General features: G+C 46.7%; 1 protein-coding gene across 1 annotated transcript in view; it reads left to right on the top strand.

The window, feature by feature from the left end:
• The window catches only part of MYO3A (myosin IIIA), a 229,809-nt gene extending 215,094 nt beyond the window's left edge, over window positions 1–14,715 (top strand). Inside the window, exons 33-35 of the mRNA XM_017347628.3 lie at window positions 2,896–2,936; window positions 3,707–3,850; window positions 14,119–14,715. Of these exons, the coding sequence (XP_017203117.3) occupies window positions 2,896–2,936; window positions 3,707–3,850; window positions 14,119–14,236 (303 nt within the window). The 3' untranslated portion in view covers window positions 14,237–14,715. The remainder of the gene's footprint in view (window positions 1–2,895; window positions 2,937–3,706; window positions 3,851–14,118) is intronic.
• The last annotated feature ends 268 nt before the right edge of the window (window positions 14,716–14,983 follow it).

Raw genomic sequence — 14,983 nt, 5'->3', positions numbered from 1 at the left:
CGGCTTTACCTGCTACGCCACAGCGCCTGCCCTGGTAGCTCCACTTTCGATCCAGCTTCCTGCTAGTGCAAGTGATAAAGCAGCAGAAGACAACACAAATGCTTGGGCCCCTGTACTCACGTGAGAGACCTGGATGCAGCTTCTGTCTCCTGGCTTTGGCCTGGCCCAGCCCTGCCCATTGTGACCATTTGGGAAATGAACCAGAAGATCGAAGTCCTCTCGCTCTCTCTGTCTCTCTCTCTCTCTCTCTGAAACTCCACCCTTCAAATAATTTTTATAAAAAAATTTTGCACCCCAAAATATTTATATTTTAATTCCATTTTTCCACATTTTGGAATATCATTGTATAAACAGAATGACACAGGGTGTGGTCTTTTGTGAATGCCCAACTTATTTTACAAAGCTGGTAATGGGGCCGTTCTCCCGACTTCTCCCTCTTCCTCATCTTCCACATCCAAAATTCTGCCTCTTACGTATTTGTGCAGTGACTGTTTGGCTCCAGAGCCTCCTCCAAGCATTTCTTACTGTGTTTCTGCATCATGCCTCTCACTGCTCTCTTGGTCTCTGGTTGTTCCCCTTCTCACTAACACATCGCCGCATGATAGCCAGAGTCATGTTTCTAGAAAGTTCTAGAAAGAACATGTGATCCTCCCCTGACCACACACACACACACACACATAGAAAGCCTTTCAGTTACCTCCCACAGTCCTAAGACACGAAGGTCAAAATCAAGGGCTGGCTCACCTTCCCACTCTCAGCCCTTGACACCCCCTCTCCAGGCGCTCCATCTCAGCAGCCTGCATTCTTCTTCAGGTTGCCCTTAAACACGTGTCCTTGCATGTGTTCTCTCCTCTTCTGTCTTTCCTGATGAAGGCACCCTTAGCCTTCCTGATTCTTCCATATCCCAAGGGAGCTCTCCCTCTGCCCTCCATGGGCAGTCCCTATTTCCTGTCATGCCCTTTATCCCACTAAAGAGTGATTGATGTGGCTTCCATGGTGCCGGGGAGTTGGCCTGTTGCATTTAGCCTGACGTGTCATAGGCATGTAATGAATATTTGTTGTACAAATAAATGCAATGAAACAAAAGGGTGAAATACAATTAGGAGTCAAGACAGGTTGAAACTTCAGATATCTACATTTGACAGTTGCTTTAAAAATCTTCATGAGAAGGGGCTGGCACTGTGGCACAGCAGGTTAGGCTGTCGCCTGCAATGCCATCATCCCATTTGGGCTCAAATTTGTGTCCCAGCTGCTCCACTTCCAATCTCTAAAAATACTGGAGAAAACCCTGAATATTTACAAGTCATTATTAATTGCAATTTTTGTTATTATCTTTTACTTTTATGATGCTAGCCAACTTAATATCTGCAATAGGGTTTCCACAATTATGATGCTTTCATTTTTTTCAAGATGAGTGCAGTATCTGCTTTCTTATCATTAAAACACACATATTCTTACAATATGTACATTTATGAGCTCAAATATATTGAGGTAGCACACAAAGAAACACACTGCTAATGCCACGATACAAGAAAACAGTATTACTTTGTATGTCAGATGAACTAAAGTGCCATTTTGTGATTTTCCAGTTGAAGTATTGATCAAAGGATATTTAATTATTTCCATACTAACGTATTCTGATTTGTGCCTTGCTACATAAAGTTCTCAGGCATTGTGCAAATTAAAATGTGCATTTCTGTGCTGCTACTTTTATGCCATAAATGGGTTTCTTTGGGAGTAGGAAGTCACATGGCTGTTCTTTCTGTATACTGTAAACTTGCTCTCCTTATCCACCCATCTTCTTTCCCTGTACAAGGATAAGAGGTAGGCAAGACATCAAAGCAGCCTAATAGGCTTAAATCACACGTGGATTTGTGACAGAGAAATGAGTTTCCCAGAGAATTTTACAATTTGCTCCCATTTACAGGTAAAAATCCTTCTGAAGTCATATCTATATTGGTCACCTTGTGACAAACTGTTTTTTCTCATGTTGAATGCAAAGATCCATTTCGATATAGGCCTGCCTGATAAAATAAGCACAAATTTGGGGTAGGTGTTGTGGCACAGCCAGTTAATCAGCTGCTTGGGATACCTGTGCGCCCTGTCGGAGTGCCTGAGATCGAGTCCCATCTCCACGACACCTGGGAGCACAGCTCTAGTGACTGGGTTCCTGCGACCCAAGTGGGAAACCCCAATGAAGCTCCTGGCACCTGGCATCAGCCTGACCCAGCCCTGGCTGCTGCAGCCAGTTAGGGAGTGAACCCCCAGATGAATGATCTCTCCCTCTTTGACTCTCCCTCTCTGTCTCCAACACTCTGCTTTTCAAAGAAACAAATACATTTAGAAAAATCACAAAATATAAAATTTGAGTAAGTTATATTTCCTAAGATTTTTTTTAAAGATTATTTTCTATTTATTTGAAAGAGTTACACAGAGAGAGAAGGAGAGTCAGAGAGAGAGAGAGAGAGGTCTTCCATCCCCTGGTTCATTCCCCAATTGGCCACAATGGCCAGGTCTAGGCCAGGCTGAAGCCAAGAGCCAGGAACTCCACCCAGGTCTCCCACGCAGGTGCAGGGGTCCAAGCACTTGCGCCATCTTCTACTGCTTTCCCAGGCCATAGCAGAGAGCTGGGTCGGAAGAAGAGCAGCTGGGACTCAAATCAGCATCCATATGGGATGCCAGCACTGCAGGCAGCAGCTTTACCCGCTATACCACAATGCCGGCTCCTCCTAAGATCTTTAAAATAGTGTGTCCGCTTGTTTATACTTGTTTATTTGTAACTTTACTTTGTAGGAATCAATGCATTTATATACCAACATTACAGTAGTATCTCAATTACATTATATTAAGATCATAATTTTATATAGATCTTTCGAATTCCTCTCTTCCCTTTAGAAGTCAATCCAAGAAGAGAAAAGAAGACCGAGAAAAGACAGGTAATCATTGCTTCTAGATTCCAACATGCCATCTCATTCACACAAATATATAAACCCCCACGTTCAGATTCGGATTTAAAATCACCTATTTTATGCAGACACATTTGGAAAGCAATGTGCTCTCATGAATTTAGGTTGCACATATTTAGCTCATGTGTAATTTATAAACTCTTGCCTGCTGGGTATCTATTGCCCCAGCACACGACAAAGCAGGCACTAAGAACTCCAATACATTTTGAATGAAGTGACCTGTGCTGATACAGACTTTGGCTTTTCTTGGCCCGTTGAATGGTGTTAACTGAGCAATATGAACACAGAGACAACCGTGAACTTTCTTCTCCCAAGCTCCTTTTTACTTTTTGTCCTTCAGCACATGGTAAATCTCCTGAAGGTGAGGTTTGTGTTACCGACAGGTATGGCGTGCTTAATCTCATAGTATTCTGCCTTTCTCTTAGTGGCCAACGGTCAGTGTAAACCCAGCTCTAGACCAGCCAAACAGGAACATGGTAATCACTGGCTCTTCTAGGGAGTACTAGTTCAGTGCCAAGTTAAATGAGATGGAATCGGAAAAAGCCACCCCAGCAGCTACTGCTCTGGTCAGGTTAAGAGAAGAGAATTTTGCTTTTCGTCTGAATCTATGGTGTATGCTGGTTTTGCATGTTTGAGGACCTCACCCGTTTCTCTTAAAATGTGCATTTCTAAGTATCGTGTACACTGAAGTGAATGGAAAAGGACACTGATGCTGTGACACGTTTATGTATCATTTACAGTCAGGGGAAACTATTAGATCTGGAAGACTTCTATTATAAGGGATTTTTGACCAGCTGCCCTGCACCAAGGGAACAAAATCCTAGTCTCAGAGAACAAAGACCGCAGCGAGACCTCCAGAATCAATGTTTTAAGGCGAACGACAGGTAATAAACTCAGTTTAAAGTACGGCATTTTCAACTGTATACTCACACTTTCAATTGTTAAAGCAATGTCATTTTATTACAAGGCATTCTTACCAAATATTGCATTTTATGAGTGATAGATTGTTTAAAAGTAAAATCATAAATATTATGGTTAGGTAATGACATCATAGTTTTTCAAGAAAAATTCCAATTTATTTCTGTTCCCCTTTTTAAAAAATTCCAATTTATTTCTGTTCCCCTTATAGCTTAGTTTGAGTGATAAATTATATGGTTACTCTATCTAATATGAGCACTAATAATCTAATATCTAATAATGAGCACATTCCTAAAAATCTATGTTCATGTTCTAAAAAATAATTTTAAGCACTTGGTTTCTTTTTTTTTTTTTTTTTTTTTTTTTTTTTTTTTTCTTTTATTTAATGAATATAAATTTCCAAAGTACGACTCATGGGTTACAATGGCTTCCCCCCCCATACCGTCCCTCCCACCAACAACCCTCCCCTTTCCCACTCCCTCTCCCCTTCCATTCACATCAAGATTCATTTTCGATTATCTTAATATACAGAAGATCAGCTTAGTATACCTTAAGTAAGTATTTCAACAGTTTGCTCCCACACAGAAACATAAAGTGAAAAATAATAGATGATTTTTTTAAAATGATGATGAAATCAGATCAGACCTATTGTCATGTTTAATCCCAGTGAGAGTCAAGTTGGGAATTGAAATTTCTTTTTTTTTTTTTTTTTTTTTTTTACAGAAGATCAGTTTAGTGTACATTAAGTAAAGATTTCAGTCGTTTGCACCCCCATAGAAACACAAAGTGAAATATACTGTTTGAGTACTCGTTATAGCATTAAGCCTCAGTGTACAGCACGTTAAGGACTGAGATCCTACATGAGGAGTAAGTGCACAGTGACTCCTGTTGTTGACTTTACCAATTGACACTCCTGTTTATGGCATCAGTAATCTCCCTATGCACCAGTTATGAGTTTCCAAGGCTATGGAAGCCCCTTGAGTTCTCCGACTCTTATCTTGTTTAGACACGGTCATAGTCAAAGTGGAGGTTCTCTCCTCCCTTCAGAGAAAGGCACCTCCCTCTTTGAAGACCTGTTCTTTCCACTGGGATCTCACTCACAGAGATCTTTTTGCCAGAGTGTCTTGGCTTTCCATGCCTGAAATACTCTCATGGGCTTTTCAGCCAGATCCGAGTGCCTTTAGGGCTGATTCTGAGGCCAGAGTAGCACTTGGTTTCTTAATTAAGCTTGTGATTGTTCAGAATCAGTGATATCAAACCAAAAAATATCTAGGAGAAAGAGTTATAGAGAAATTCCTATTTTGGATTTGATTTCTCATGTTGTCATCGACTTTGTGACATTGGGTAACTGGTTTTGTAGCTGATTTATGACTTTAGAGGTTTTTTTGTTCTTTCTCCAAAAAAGATTGTGTGAAGTTTTGAGATTGAGGGCACAAAATAAGACAGGAACAGGTGTCCGAGCAACAGAATCCATAACTGGCAACCAGGAGCTGTTTGTCCAGGGTCCTGAGTGGACGCCCTGGCCACCCAGGCCACCCAGACTCCCTCCTGTCTATTTCACAGTGGGTTGTGGTGCTTATGGAAAGAGGTTTGTGAGTCGGACAGGTTTAGAGTTGGATCCTGATGCTGCCGCTTCATCGTCGGATGGCTTGGTTCTGTCACCTGCTTCTCTAAGCCTCAGTGTCCATTCTACACAAGGATTTGCTACTAACTTCCTGCCTTGAGCAGAGATGAAACGAAGCACTAAAGCACCTAACGGTGTATTGTGTGTGACCCAGGAGGGTGTTCCCCACACGGTGCCTGCTGTCACCTTTCTTTGCTTTTCCAGAGTCTGCCTGAAATATGATTTCTGCCCCTTGTCTCCGAAAAGAAGACGAATTCTTCCGTCTTGGGATCACGAACTATACGTAGCACGTTGGAGCTTAGGAACGTTCTAGGATAACCACAGAGCTCTATTCTGGAGATCCCCACGTGCCAGGGAGATTCAGTGACGTGGCCCAGATCCCAGGCTGACGTCGTGAACTCAAATCCAAGGCTTTTCCCTGGCTGTCCTGCTCCCGTCCTAACAGCCACTCTCGCCCCTCTCCTGGGTATTTTTACCTTCCTCCCCAGCCCCTCACCCCCACCCACGACAGCCACACATCTGATAGAAAAGCTGTGACCCCTGCCATCCCACCTGGTGTCCCGGTGAGGCCTGGGTGTAGGTATTTAGCGTCCACTAGAATAAGGATGCTGGCAGCTAGCCCCAGGTTAGGGCTTATTCAGTGCTAGGCACTGTGTCATTATCTCATTTAATCCACACAGCGACATGAAGCAGCTCCTATTATCACTGCATTTTATGGCTGAGGAGCCTCAGTTTCCCGAGTTAAGGGGCTGCAATCAGTCACCTGGGTTCCAAGTGCGGAGCTGGATTTGAACACAGGCCTCTCTGGGTTTATAGTTGCTGGCCTTCATCTCTATACAGTATTGCCTCTCTCTGCAAAGTACAATGCTGGGCATTGCAGGAAGTCACATAAGGAAGTTGTGGTCCTTGTATCCAAGGAGCTTGATGCTAGAGGGAAAATACTGAGATGTAACAAAGCTGAACAAGGTAGCTCCTGGGGGATTTTCTAAACTAAGGACGATTGTAGAAACAGATGGGTCCAGTGCAGCCAGTAAACCTTGATAGCATCCTGAGCTTAAAATGCGAAATAAAAACAAAACAGGAAAACAGCTCTAAAGGACATTTGCAACTAAACTATATATTGGAAAAAGTTACCACACAAATATCTGTGCGTGAATACACACACACACACACACACACACACACCCCAAGCACATACTGGCATCAACCAGGAAGATATAAGTAGGACCTGGGAGAAAGGGATAACAGCAAGTAGGAATTGAGTGTCTCAAGAATTTGATAAAGATTGCCTACACTATGGCATAAGTCACAAATACTGTATTTTGATGTTTTGAAATAGGTATATAGAATGACAGTAACATACTCATTACCTCACATACTTAGCATGTTTTGTTTGTTTGTTTGTTTGTTTTTTGGACAGGCAGAGTGGACAGTGAGAGAGAGAGAGAGAGAGACAGAGAGAAAGGTCTTCCTTTGCCGTTGGTTCACCCTCCAGTGGCCGCCGCGGCTGGCGCGCTGCAGCTGGCGCACCGCGCTGATCCGAAGCCAGGAGCCAGGTGCTTCTCCTGGTCTCCCATGGGGTGCAGGGCCCAAGCACTTGGGCCATCCTCCACTGCACTCCCTGGCCACAGCAGAGAGCTGGCCTGGAAGAGGGGCAACCGGGACAGAATCCGGCACCCCGACCGGGACTAGAACCCGGTGTGCCGGCGCCGCAAGGCGAAGGATTAGCCTAGTGAGCCGCGGCACCGGCTCTTAGCATGTTTTTGTGGTGAGAACCCTGTCAGCAGTTTTCAAGCACTGACTGCATTGTTATTAACTACAGTCCCCATACTATAAAACTGACCCTTGAACTTATTCCTGCTCTCTGACGTCTGTGCCCTTTGGGCAATACTTCCCCAATCCCCTGCCTCCCTAACCTCTGTTAAGTACCTCAACTCTGCTTCCACGAGTCCGTCACTTTTCGATTCCACCTGTAACTGGGATGGTGTGGTATTTGTCTTTCTGCGCCTGCCTTATTTCACCTACCGTAATGTCCTCCAGGTCCATCCATATTGGCACAAACGACAAGATTCCCTTCTTTCCTAAGGCTGAATAGTATTCCGTTCCGTACATATGCCATGTTTTCTTTATCCCTTCATCCACTGATAGGTAACTAGGCCATGTGAATAACGCTGCCGTGAACATGGGAGCTCAGAATCTCTGCGAGACGCTGATTTCACTTCCTCGGACTGTATTCCTAGTGGTGGGATTGCTGGATTATATGGTAGCTCTATTTTTATTAGTTTGAGAAACTTCTGCTGTGGGTTAGGTTGGGCCAAAATTAATATCCCAGGAGAATGGTGAGTACAGGCACAAAGATGGCATGCAGTGTGATAAGGTTTATTTAGAAAGTGAGAAGAACACATAGGTATGTGGGGGCTTCATTTAGGGTGAGTGAGCCAGGGAAGGCAAAGAGGGGGGTTTCACACCCTGCTCTGCTTGTCCTGGGTCCACGAGGTGAGGAGAGAAAAGGAAGCCCCTCCCCCTTCACTAGGCTTTTGATTAGCTTCAAAAAGGGGAGTGGTTATGTGGTGTTGCCCCCAGGTCCCAGGGAAGGGGAGGTGCATCTTGGGGAGGGGGTCATGTGATTGACTACATGGGGGCGGGGTAAGGTGTGGCCTCCAGCTCATGAACTTAATCTAGCTCCCTGACTTCCCCCACTTCACTTCCATGCTGTTTTCCATAATGACTGTACTAATTTACATTCCACCAACAGTGTGCAAAGTTCTCTTTTCTCCACATCCTCACCAACACTGGTTACCTTTTGTGTTTTGGACAAAAATTAGCCATTCTTACAGAACTGAAGTGATATCTTGCTGTGGTTTAAATTGACATTTCCCTGATGATTAGTGATGATGGACATTTCTTCATATACCTCAGGGCCATTTGTGTGTCTGCTTTGAGAAGTGTCTATTCAGATCTTTTGTTCACTTTTTAATTGGGTTATTTATTGTCTTGCTAATAAGTTATATGGTATCTTTGTATATTTTGGGTCTTAGCCCATTATCATATGCATGATATGCAAATATCTTCTCCCATGCTCTAGGTTTTCTCTAAACTTCAGTATCATTTCCTTTGCTATGCAAAACTTTTTAGTTTGATGTAATCCCATTTATCTGTCTTGCTCTTGTTATCTGGACTTCTGGGGTCAAATTAAAAAACACATTGCCCAGCACAATATTATGTCTCTTTGCTCTTATATTTTCTTCTACTACTTTCATGGTTTTGGGCATTATGTTTAATGATTTAGTATTAATCATTTTCAGTTGGCTTCTCATACACGATGTGAATCGTATTCTTCTGCGTGTGGATGTCCGGTTTCCCCAACGCTGTAACTGAAGAGATTATTCTTCCCCTATTGTGTGCTCTTGGCATCTTTGTCCACAATCAATTGACCATACGTGTGTGGGCTTCTTTCTGAGTTCTCTCTTCTCTCCCATTGGTCTCTGTGTCTGTTTTGATGTTAGTACCATGCAGTTTATCATAGCTTTGTAGTAGTTTTGACATCAGGTCGTGCGATGCCTCCAGCTTTGTTCTTTTTGTTCAGGATTGCTTTGGAGCTTTTTGTGGTTCTTTGCACATTTTAGGATTATAGGATTGTTTTTGTTTTTTCTACTTCTGTGAAAAATGTCATTGGAAGTTCATCGGGATCTCATTAAGTTGTAGATTGCTTTGAGTAGCGTAACACTGTAGCGATATGATTATTCCCATCCACTGCACCTTCTTCAGTGTCTTTCATCTGTGTTTGTTATTCTGGTGCATTTCAGTGAAGGAAAGCCAGTGTCGGGCAATCAGTGGCTGCAGAGAGGAATCAGAATGCAACAGGAGGCTGACAGCTCCTCTCCTCCCAGGATGGAAGCCGTGGGGTCAATGCGGAGCAATAGTGAGAGTCGTAGGGCTGTTTAGGGCAAACCCAGCTTTCAGTTATGGTGGGGAAATAGAGAGAGGATAGAATAGAGGGAAAGCAAAATGGAGCAAGGGCGCATTAATTACAAGATAGGAGAGTCCCAAAGGAGGCCCCAGCAGCAAAGAGGCAGAGGGTTGCAGCAGGGAAACTGAGATTCGGCCCACTGGGCTTCGGTTTGAATCCTCACTCCTCACCAGCTCTGTCAACTAGAACCAGTCTGTCTCACCATCTCTGCATTGAGGATAAGAAGGATCTAAGGCCTGGCAGTGTAGTCCTTGGGATTATAGATCGTGTGTGATGTATGTGGCAGGTGGGTTCCTATTCAACATTCTTGAACTCTCCTACAAGAGAACTCAAGGCAAGAACCTAAAGTAAGTGACCCTCCCATCCATAGCCATCATGACCCCGCATGGAAAGCTTCATCAAGTACCCACTACCCTGAAACACCTTGCCAGCGGTTTCTTTGTCTTCTAACTCTCCATTCTGAGTGGACCAGAATGAAGGCATTTTCCAATAGCAGGCAAAGTTCTGGCCATTCTAGTCATCATCATTTTCATACATCTGCCCCTTTCTCCCTCAATTTTATTCAACTAGCAAACTCTAATGCTGGTTAAATCCCAACTTTCTCTGGCTGGTGCTGTGGTATTGCAGGTAAAGCCGCCTCTTGCAGCACCAGCATCCCCTGTGGACACCGGTTCAAGTCCCAGCTGCTCCTCTTCCAATCCAGCTCCCTGCTCATGGCCTGGAAAATCAACAGAAGAGCCCCAAATACTTGGGCTCTGCCACCCATGGGGGAAGCCCAAATGAAGCTCCTGGCTCCTGGCTCCTGGCTTTGGCCTGGCCTAGACCCAGCCATTGCAGTCATCTGGGGAATGAACCAGCAGATGGAAGATACCTCTCTCTCTCTCTTTGTCTCTTTTCCCTCCCTCTGTCTCTCCCTCTCTCTCTGACTCTGACTTTCAAATAAATAAAAAGCAAATTTCTTCCTATTCCTGCCCCAGAGTGCTGAACCTAACTAGAGAAAGCTAAATCTAATAATCTCACTTGAAATTTATGGTGCACACCTTAGGCAGACTCTTACTTTGCAGTATTACATTTCCCTTAAAAATCCATTATCCCTTGGGGCCGGCACTGTGGCACAGCGGGTTAACTCCCTGGCCTAAAGCGCCTGCATCGCATAAGGACACCGGTTCTAGTCCCAGCTGCTCCTCTTCCAATCCAGCTCTCTGCTATGGCCTGGGAAAGCAGCAGAAATGTGGGAGACCCAGAAGAAACTTCTGGCTCCTGGCTGCAGATCGGCGTAGCTCTGGCCATTGTGGCCATCTGGGGAGAGAACCAGTGGATGGAAGACCTCTCTCTGTCTCTACCTCTCTCTGTAACTCTGTCTTATCAAATAAATAAAATCAATATTTAAAAAATCCATTATCCCACTTTCTCATTCTACTGTTAAGCATTCTTGTCTCCTCTCAAACCTCAAACTTCCTCACTCTCAACTGACAACCTTCTTTCCTATTTAACTGGGAATATAGTAGCAGAAACCAAACATTGCACTCCCACCACCAAATCCATCCATCTTTCCACTGCTTACCTGTTTCCTTCCGCTACCATACGATCGATGACTTCTCTGGCTTTCTACCTAAGGCCAAAGCTTCCCCTTGTGTGCTAAATCCAAGTTTCCACCTGCTCAAGAATATTGTCATGCAGTCATCCCCCCTCTCTCTCTGCTGCATCTTGAATGTTCATTCTCTTTTCCGAAGCATGTCTGGCCATCTGCAAACATGAGGCATGGCTAAGACGGCATCTGGGCCACCTGCATCCCACATCAGAGTGCCTGGTTGGAGTCCTAGCTCTGCTTCTAATCCAGCTTCCTACTAATGTGTACCCTGGGAGGCAGCAGGCAATGACCCAAGTATTTGGGTCCCTGCTACCAGTGTAGGAGACCTGGATTGGATTCCCAAGTCCTGGCTTCAGCCTAGGCCAGCCTTGTGAGAACTGGGGAGTGAACTAGAAGATGGGAGATCTACCCCACTCCCTTTCTAATAAAAGAAATACATTTTTTTCTAATGCCCTTGATCCGGTCTCCCTTCAAGGCTACCCATTTTTCCGTTCTTTGCTATATTACTAAGTGAGGAGTGGTGAGACTGTCTCCTTCATACCCACCCTCCCCATTCTCTCTCACACCCCTTCACTCAGGTTTCCATCCCCACGCCCCACGGAAACTGCCCCTGGCCAGGATCACCATGGTCTCATTTTGCCGTGTCCCATGATCGAGTCTGTCATCCTCTCTTCCTCTTAGCAGCATTTAATGCCTACGATTACTCTATTTTTCCTCTTCAGACTCTTTCTCCGTTGGCCTCCAGGGCAGGACTTCTGGCTTGCCTCCTGCCTCATTGGCGTCTCCTCCTTAGTCTCCTCCACTGGCCATCCATCATCATCTTGCTGATTTCTCAGGACTGGAGTGTCCCAGCTATTTGCTTTGTTCACTGAATACCGTCTCTGGACTTGGAATTCCTGCACTGAAATCTCTAACCTAGATCAAACTTCATACGATTACATCCCAATGCCTGCTCAGGGCATCCTCTTAAACCCTAGTACGTTTCTCAAGCTTGGCATAACCAACACACACACACACGTGCTCCTCTGTCACCCCTCTGTCACCTTCCTCCTGTCATTGATAGCAACGTTTAAGTTAAAAGTCTTGGGGACACTGCTGATTTGTTTTCTATACTGCACATCCAAGCCCTCAGCGAACTCTTTGAGTTCTACCTCCTGAACATCCGGCCAAGTCTCCCCTTGTGCACTCCAAGCCCAGTTCAAGCCATTCTCGGTCTTGCTTGGACTATTGTAGGATCAGTTCAGTTGGCCACCCGACATTACTCTGGCAGCCAGATCCTTTTATGAGACATTCGTCCGCTCAGAATCCTTCAATGTTTCTATTGCTCTAAGTAAAATTCAAGTCCTTGGGGCCGGCGCCATGGCTCTCTTGGTTAATCCTCTGCCTGAGGTGCCGGCATCCCATATGGTTGCCTGTTCTAGTCCCGGTTGCTCCTCTTCCAGTCCAGCTCTCTGTTGTGGCCCGGGAAGGCAGTGGAGGATGGCCCAAGTGTTTGGGTCCCTGCACTCGCATGGGAGACCAGGAAGAAGCACCTGGCTCCAGGCTTCGGATCGGCACTGTGGTGGTCATTTGGGGAGTGAACCAACAGAAGGAAGACCCTAAAAGAAAAAAAAAATCTAAGTCCTTGAGGTAGGGTGAAAGTGCCAATTCATCGGCCACACTGTCCCCTCCTTTCCCCCCACCCCGCCCCCTGCTTACTTCTTCCAAACAACCACCGTGACCTCCTTGCTGGTCCTTGAACACAACATGTGCACCATACTCTTGGACCCTTCTGTTGGTTGATCTGTTATCCTGGAATGAGTAACCTTTCCCCAAGCAATCTCATGGCTGGTTCAATGTCTTGTCCTCCATGTCCCCATTCAGAGTGGTTTTACTTGAGCGCCCTCTACAAGGAAATAGCTTGTACACACACACATACCCCATCGGCCTTCCTCCACTACCCTTAATTTTCTGTGCAATGCCTCTCATCATCTCATACTTTTAAACTGTCTATGGTCCTCTGCCAAACTAGACCATAAACTCCATAAAAGCAAGCACTTTGGTTCTTCTGTCACCTGCACTGGTGCCTGGCCCTTAGCGTACCCCACAACTGAATGAGTGAGTGACTATAGCTGCAGAGCAGGGAGCACCCCACCCCTTGCAGGGGTTCACAGCAGTGAGACCAGGAAAGATGACCTGGCAGCCTCCTTGAAAACTGTTGAAGGTTTGACAAAGTTAGCAGGGCAGGGGGCTCCTGTGTGGCCAACACAGCGGTTGGGTCCGATCCGGGAGAGCACTTTTAAGAACTATTGGGACTAGGCCGGCGCTGCGGCTCACTAGGCTAATCCTCCGCCTTGCGGCGCTGGCACACCGGGTTCTAGTCCCGGTCGGGGCGCCAGATTCTGTCCCGGCTGCTCCTCTTCCAGGCCAGCTCTCTGCTGTGGCCAGGGAGTGCAGTGGAGGATGGCCCAAGTCCTTGGGCCCTGCACCCCATGGGAGACCAGGAGAAGCACCTGGCTCCTGCCATCGGATCAGCGCGGTGTGCCAGCCACGGCCTGGCACAGCGGCCATTGGAGGGTGAACCAATGGCAAAGGAAGACCTTTCTCTCTGTCTCTCTCTCACTGTCCACTCTGCCTGTCAAAAAAAAAAAAAGAAAGGAAGGAAGGAAGGAAGGAAGGAAGGAAGGAAGGAAGGAAGGAAGGAAAGAAAGAAAGAAAGAAAAAAGAACTATTGGGACCGTCTTTAAACACACAGCGGTGGGTGGCTACCTGGACACTTGGAGTTCTTGTTGGCCAGCGTGTTAAAAATGAAGACACTATCATGCATATTTATCAGTTGTGAGTTATCTGCACCCAAATGAAGTGCGTTCCCGGCTACACGTGGTGCTTTGCTCTCTCACCCAGACACAGGCATGGGATTCTATTTTCAAAGCTCGCTAAGAGGATTAGGGAAGCTGCCGCTGTCTGTCATTCTGATGTTTGGATGGCGCCTGCATTGAATGCCTGTGGTGGGTGGGATGCTCTGTGTGCCAGGCGCTGCTAACTTCATGCGCACCCGTCTCGATCGCAGGTGCTGGGTGGCAGAGATCCCCGACGAGGGGGACAGCGGGCCAGCAGCCAACCCCTTCGACTACAGGAGGCTCCTGCGCAAAACCTCCCAGCGCCAGCGCCTTGTGCAACAGTTGTAGCCCAGCCGCTGGGCGGCCGCAGCCCTGGAGAAAGAGTGGAGCTTGCAGGGCCTTGGGGGCGAGGGGAGGAGCCTCAGGCGCTGGCACCACCAGGCATTGCAGCCACGACCTTCGGAAGCAGCCTTCGGAAGGAGGAGAGCTGGGGGCCCTTGGGAAAGCCGCACCCCGCGCCCTCCACTGGGACCAGGCCACCGTCTGGGGCATCATCTGCCCTGGCCCACAACACCTGTCTTTGCTCACTTGTTGGCCACTCCTCTGGGGACCCGGCAGCCTCGGAACTGTCGCCAAACCCTTTCCTTTCGGGTGACTTCGATGATTTCTTCTTTCTGGGAACGGCCTCCCCAGGCCGCGGGCCACCCCAGGGTGTGGGCGTGAGCAAGATCTCCAGATGAATGTCACCCCAAGCGGGGCTTTCCTTTGCCTGGGTTATCTGGGTTACCAAATAAAGGAAGTGCCTCGGAAAGCTCGCGACGTCCCCTTCCCTTGCGGGGACATTCCCTCGGCTCCACTCCGTGCCCATGGCTGCGCCCCAGTGTGGCCTTGCGGGACATTCCCTTGGCTCCACTCCGTGCCCGTGGCTGCGCCCCAGTGTGGCCTTGCAGCGACATTCCCTCGGCTCCACCTCTGTGCCCGTGGCTGCGCCCCAGTGTGGGGGGAGGGGGAGTCAGGGCATTTCCGCCTCCAGAAGGGAACTTCCCCACCCCCAACCCCTCTCGTAGGAAACTCCGCCTCTGAGACATAAAACGC

This window comes from Oryctolagus cuniculus, chromosome 13 (genome assembly GCF_964237555.1).
Source record: "Oryctolagus cuniculus chromosome 13, mOryCun1.1, whole genome shotgun sequence".
Lineage (NCBI taxonomy): Eukaryota > Metazoa > Chordata > Mammalia > Lagomorpha > Leporidae > Oryctolagus > Oryctolagus cuniculus.
Note: the sequence above shows the minus strand (reverse complement) of the source record. Positions and strands in the feature narration are given on the sequence as shown.